Source organism: Pistacia vera, unplaced genomic scaffold (assembly GCF_008641045.1).
Source record: "Pistacia vera cultivar Batoury unplaced genomic scaffold, PisVer_v2 Contig362, whole genome shotgun sequence".
NCBI classification, from domain to species: domain Eukaryota; kingdom Viridiplantae; phylum Streptophyta; class Magnoliopsida; order Sapindales; family Anacardiaceae; genus Pistacia; species Pistacia vera.
Genome location: NW_022196182.1, coordinates 1 through 6,776, shown reverse-complemented (window position 1 = coordinate 6,776; position 6,776 = coordinate 1). Strand labels below are relative to the sequence as shown.

The 6,776-nt window shown below is 35.4% G+C and overlaps 1 protein-coding gene across 1 annotated transcript; it reads left to right on the top strand.

The window, feature by feature from the left end:
* The first annotated feature begins 4,863 nt into the window (after positions 1-4,863).
* On the top strand, positions 4,864-5,343 carry LOC116140074 (proteasome subunit beta type-2-A-like). Its single transcript, XM_031425708.1, has 2 exons — positions 4,864-5,080; positions 5,181-5,343. Exons 1-2 carry the CDS (start codon positions 4,923-4,925, stop codon positions 5,326-5,328), a joined length of 306 nt encoding a protein of 101 aa, XP_031281568.1. The 5' UTR covers positions 4,864-4,922; the 3' UTR covers positions 5,329-5,343.
* Positions 5,344-6,776: the final 1,433 nt, after the last annotated feature.

Below are 6,776 nucleotides of genomic sequence, written 5' to 3'. Positions count from 1 at the left end.
TGACGGATTTATTGAAGAAAGATGCTTTTATATGGGGTTTTAAGGCTCAAGAAGCTTTTGAAAGCCTCAAAGTTGCAATGGTTTCAGCTCCAATCCTGGCTTTACTAGATTTTACTCAAAGGTTTACACTAGAATGTGATGCCATTGATTGTGGAATTGGCGTAGTCCTTATGCAAAAGGGAAGGCCTATTGCTTTCCTCTCAAAACCACTCAGCCCGAGAAACCAGCAGCTATCAGCATATGAAAGAGAATTGTTAGCAATCCTATTTGCAGTTTCTAAATAGAGACACTACTTGGAGCAAAGCCAATTCATTATAAGAACTGATCACAAAAGCATAAAACATCTCCCAGGACAGAGGTTACACACTTATGTTAAGCAAAAATGGGTCACTAAATTGTTGGGGTTAGACTATAGAATTCAATACAAAAAAGGGGTTGAGAACAAGGCTGCGAATACTCTATCCCGGAAGCCAGATATGGAGTATCTATGCTACCTTGCTTTTTCTATTATTCTAGCATGGATGGAAGAAGGCCGGGAATCATATGAAGGCGACGAGGAAGCTGCAATGCTACTACAAGCTTGATCAGTCAAACCTGACTTTGTAGCTAACTGTACTCTCAAAGCTGGACTTATATATTATAAAGGTAAGTTGTACGTGGGGAGCAGTAATGATTTGAGGTCCAAATTAATGGAGACTTGTCATGAATCACCTCTTGGAGGACATTCAGGAATCTAGAACACTTACTAGAGGTTGAGATAAGTGTTTTACTGGCCCGGGATGCAAAAATCAGTAATGGAGTGGGTTCTAACTTGTGATGTTTGTTGAAGATACAAGTCAGAGTCTTGTGCCTACCAAGATTACTTCAGCTGCTGCCTATTCCATCGCAAGCCTGACATTCCATATTGATGGATTTCATTGACAAACTACCTAAGTCTCAAGGGTTCAATTCCATACTAGTAGTGGTGGACAGATTCACCAAGTGTAGCCATTTCTTTGCTATATCTCATCCTTATTTAGTTGCTAAGGTATTCATGGAAAAGGTGTTCAAGTTGCATGGGCTACCTGAAAATATTATTTCTGACAAAGATCTTCACTGGTTAATTTTGGCAAGAACTCTTCCAACTATTGGGCACTAAACTACAACTCAGTACTGCCTATCACCCTCAGACGAATGGTCAAACAGAAAGGGTAAATCGTTGCCTAGAAGCTTATCTGCGATGCATGTGTTTTGCACAACCCAGACATTGGGCAAAATGGTTGTATTTGGCAGAGTGGTGGTACAACACCACTTTTCACAATTATCAGAAGATGACACCATTTTAGGCCCTATATGGGTACCCTTCTCCTTTACCAGTTTTGCCTAATAATTCCACTTCGGTGACAGCTGTTGAAGAATTCCTAACTCAAAAGGCTCAGATGTTTGATCAACTAAAGGAACAATTGGCAATTGCAAGCAATAAAATGAAGTAATATGCAGATTGACACAGGTCAGAAAGATAGTTTAAAGTGGGGGATTGGGTATATTTAAAACTACAGCCATATCGACAATCAAGCATCGCACTCAAGAAGTCACTCAAACTAATAGCACGATACTATGGTCACTTCCAAGTGTCAGAGAAGATTAGACCTATGGCTTACAAACTGAAACTACTAGAGAATAGTTTCATCCACCCTAGTTTTCATGTTTCATTATTAAAAAATAAAATTGGAGATAGAACTGTGCTAATCAATACTCAACCAGAGTTGAAGGAAGATGAGTTCATAGTACATCTAGAAAAAATCCTCAATTAGAGGATAATTCTGAGAAATAACCAGCATATTTCTCAAGTGGTCATCAAATGGAGCAGCTTGCCATTTGTAGACTGTACGTGGGAGGACCTCACTTTTATTCAGGCTCAGTTCCTAAACTTTATGCATTCTTGGGGACAAGAATGCACTCAAGTGGGAGGAATTGTTACGTATAAAAGGAAGGGAAAGGCAAAGGCAAAGGCAAAGGCAAATTAGTTATGCTTTTTGGACTGTTATGTTTTTCATAATTTCAAAGTGTTTGTTAGTGACCATCTTTAACCACCTGTAGTTGGTTAAAGATGGTCACTAACAAACCACCATATATACTCAATATTTGTAGAGAGGGATTATCGATGAATTAATACAAAAACTCTCCAGACTTCTCCTCTCTATTTTTCTTTCCCTTCTCTTTCTCTTCTCCTTCTCTTCCTTTCTTCTTCCGTTCTACTCTCTTCTTCTCTTAATTTCTCAAGATTGGTTTCAGTCATAACAATTGGATTCTCATTATAATTATATTTGTTAACATCTTACAAAGATGATTCATTGTTTATTAACTTGATATGCATGCTGGAACATGATGTGAAGAAAGCGTTGATGCAACTCACTTACATGACTTACATCACAAAACAAAAGCGTTGATGCAACTCAAAACAAAAGCATTGATTCAAGTGAAAACAAAACACTTGAAATCCTCCAAAAAATCACTTACATCAAAAAACAAAAGTGTTGATGCAACTCAAAATCAATCTCTTCTTCAATCCTTCTTCTTCTTCTTCTAGTTTAGATTTAGGGTTTTGGTTTTTGTTTTGGGTTTGATGTTGAGTTGGGTATGTGTTTTGTTTGGTTTCTTAGAAAATCAAGGAAAATGATAAAAAAAAAAATTGAAGACATAAAATTTCATTTTTCTATGTACGTTATTCAAGTTAAATAAGGAAATTTAATGTTTTAATTATAATTTTTCTTATGCTGTGTTTTGGTTAAATTATTAATTATGTAAAAATGTTTATTTGGCTCAGCTGAGTGATAATTTCAATTTATTTTATTGTCCAAAGAATTGATATTCTAGGTTTGCTGAGTGAGTTTTCTCTTTTTAATTGCAACCAGTTAAGTCTGATTTTGATAAAATTGCTTTGGATTGATTCTAAGAAATGAGAAACAAAAAAGGTAAATTTGTATAGAATGTGCATGATTCATAGCATGAAATGGGAAACTTATAAGAATATGAACTATAATAGAGAATGTAAAGCTTTTATAATACTAAAACGTAGATTATGATTGTTAATTGTGTAATTATATTATTATATTTAAGTTTAAACCCAATGTATAGTCTAGGGCTCCCTAGTTGGGTCTCCTAATAGTATATATGTATACTATTTCTCATTTTTTAGGACGGGAGGTCTCTAGTGGGAATGATGGTTACTATTTATCCATGCAAAGTATGTCATTGATTTTTTATCTCAAGCTGGTCTCTCTGATAGAAAGATTGAAATCACTCCTCTAGAGACCAATCTTAAGCTTCGTGCTACTAATGATAAGCCTTTTTTTTATGCTACTAGGTATTGCCAGCTTGTTGGGAGTCTCATNATTCAGGGTGGATACCCGCCAAGTGTGCCTTGGCTTTATTGCTCAAGAAAAACTTATTTATAAGTTGGCTGCACAAATAGGAAGACGAATGTCAGAAGTTTAATAAAATTATGTTAAAGCGAGAAAACTTCTATAAGAATGGTTAATTATTGTCAACCCCTTTGTTGAAGCACTCAGTTTCGCACTTCATCTAACAGAAGGTGATCGGATGGTCATGACGAAGGCATTTCTTCTCACAATGACTGAAACATTTGGTGATATCATCTTCCTTAGCCTCAACCGCGGCAACTAAAACAAGGCACACAGCACCAATAATGCAAACTACTTTGTTTGCCATTTTTTCTGTCTTTTGCAGTGTTGTTATCTTCTGATTTAATTTGAATATGAGTCATATTTTGATAAGAATAAAGAGTTAATTGCATTTGAGTTTGAAGATTTGAGGAGTGAGGAAGTGTCATTTTATTGGTTTTTGCAATTTAAAAAACGAAAATGTAAACAAAAACAGGAGAAATGGATACATAAATGAATAGTCGTGAGGATGAGATCAACACATACGAGCTTATGGACTGTGGTTACGAAAATCCGCAACAACCCGCAATACCCAATTGATCTCAAAGGAAGTGGGTAAAATTTGAGTGTGATTAATAATAATCAACAAAAAATAAATGAAATTGTAAAGAAAAAGAAACAAATAAAACTTTTAAAGTGATTCGACGAGTTCAAATTACGTCTACTGTTATGCTATTTAAATGTTTTTGTCTTACAATAGTAGTCTCTCCTCTTAAGATTTTCTAATCCCTATACAATGATTTTTAGGGGTTTTTATACTATGAAACTACAACATTTACAAGATAAAAAATAGGGACAATGGGATGATTTTAAGAAGTTAATCTCATGATTCTTAACGTGATTAATAGGACAAGACGAAATTATAGGGACTGTTCTCGTGATCTACTCTTTCATTTTAGGAGATAATATTTATCTATGATTTGAAAGATAACCACCCAACAACTTGCTCCCATTTGATGGCCGCTTCACTATTTGCTCCGAGCTATAGCTCTTTCCGAACTATTGCTTGCTCCAAGCTGATCGCGCATCCTTGCACAACATGGACTAATCAAATTTGAAGGAGATACTTAACAACTATTTTGACATTAATTTTATTACTTTTAAAGTCAATTGTTAGATTAAATGGGATATTAATCTTATAGGTATAGTTTTATTCATATGAAATACATACCTCAAGCAACTGTAAAACACTAAAACTGATCTGCTTAATAAAGGTTGGGATAATCTAAAACCAGCGCATACTAATATCATTCCGAATTGAGACCATCGCTCTTCCTACATCCAAACAAAGGAGTCTAAACTCTCAAGTAAAATCTCAATGACCAAACTACCCTCCCAAAACCCGATTCTTTCTTGTTCCTCAAGACGCCATTTACTTAAAAAAGTAAAACAAAATAAAACCTCACTCTCATCTCGCCAGTAGTCCAACAACACACAGAAACAGATCGACGATACCACCACCAGCAGATCCACCGAAACATGGAGTGCGTGTTCGGTTTAGTCGGAAACGGTTTCGCAATCTTAGTGGCCGACACGTCGGCCGTTCACAGTATACTTGTTCACAAATCTAACGAAGACAAGATCATGGTCCTCGATTCTCACAAACTCATCGCCGCCAGCGGCGAACCCGGTGACAGGTACATTTATTTATACATGTTTATGTGTGTCTTTCTCTACGCATACGTACGCGTAGTATACGTATTTATTTGTTTGTTTATTCGATTTCTTCTTCTACAGAGTTCAGTTTACCGAGTTTATTCAGAAGAACGTGGCGTTGTACCAGTTTCGCAACGGAATTCCGTTGACGACGGCGGCAGCAGCCAACTTTACGCGAGGAGAGCTTGCTACTGCTTTGAGAAAGGTAATTGTTTCAGTTGCGGTGTAGAATTAGGGTTTTTTTAAGTGTGCCATTTTTTGATTTACTGGCTTATTAAGTGTCGTGGTTGTGTATTTGACTAATCAATTGATAAATGATTAATAAAATTTGAAGATCGTTTGATAATTAGTAAGGCATTTGGGATTCTTCTAGTGATGTAAGTAGACCTTCAGCAAGGTCTTCCTTTCTTTTAGTAAATTAGATTTAGTGCTTGGATTATTTGAATCTAATGTTTCATATCTTGTAGATATAAATGTGTTCCATTGAAGTGACGTAGTGCATATTAGGTATTACTAGACCCCTTATGTGAATAAGTCTTGGAACTAAATCACTTTTTCGACATTGTTTTACTTGCTGGCTGGTGTTTATACGAAATTAGGTGATATTTTTTTTCATGTCTGTTGTTATGTATTGATATGCTACTCAGGGTTCTTGTATGTTTCTCATCTTATGCTTTGATTGATTAAAAACAAGAAGAAATTGGCCCTTGGCAATTGGAAGTGGAAAAAAATGGGTAGCCCTGCTCTTGTTTGGCTACTATTTTTCTTGTGCAATGTATGCTAAGGAGTTATTTTGATGAGTTACCGCTGTAGGCATTGCAAATTTTTCTTGCTAGTGATTGCCTGGAAAAATTAAGCTAGATTATTCTTGGACAACATGTAGGAAGGGTTATAGTCTAATGTGTGACAACTTTGGCTTTTAATTGGGGAATCAATTGATGTGAAACTTATCCAAATTACTGGTTTTCCCATTTTGAGTATATTTTTTTTTAACTTTAATTTTTGAATTTTTATGAGGCTGAGATTACATCTTCTAGAAACTTTGTTGTTGGCACTATGAAATGTGATGACTAATGACGAGGTTATTTTTGTGTCTCTATTTTACAACTTCTTCTTCATGAATGTCCTGTCTCTTGTGTGCAATAAGTGCTAAACTTATGGTGTTTTAGTTAAGTTGAGATGAAAGTATTGTGTAAGTGACTTTCATCAGGTCATATTTAAAACATTGAGTGTCTAAGCACAGATGAATACAAAGGTGAATACCATTCTGTGATGAGTTAGAATTTTTATTTTTATGGATAGACAAGTAATAGGGATTTAGATATTTACAAGTATGGTGAATTTTTTTAGTATTTGCATTCTCTGGTACCACTAGATAGGCCTTAGAAAGGTCAATTCTTTTCAATGGCCTAAATTACTTTGTCCACTGTCTGTCCTAGAGTGAAGAGTGTGGTTAAATCAAGTTCTATTATTGTTCTTTATTTCTGCTAGTTCCTTTCAAGTTCTTGTTTGGAGGATATCTTCCTGTTATCTTCCTTTTATGATTGCTTCCCATTTGGTCATTAGGTTTAATTTCTAAATTTTCTTTGAAAAAGGGGCATAAATATGATGTTGATGCTTTAGCTCACACATTTATAATCTACGTTAATGGTTAGTCCTTTCTTGATCGCCCTTCAC

Bases quoted from the DNA above. Each gene is read 5' to 3' on its own strand.
- LOC116140074 (XM_031425708.1), top strand. From the start codon at position 4,923: ATGGAGTGCGTGTTCGGTTTAGTCGGAAACGGTTTCGCAATCTTAGTG. The intron at 5,081-5,180 runs GTACATTTATTT...CTTCTTCTACAG, and splicing joins AGCGGCGAACCCGGTGACAG to AGTTCAGTTTACCGAGTTTA.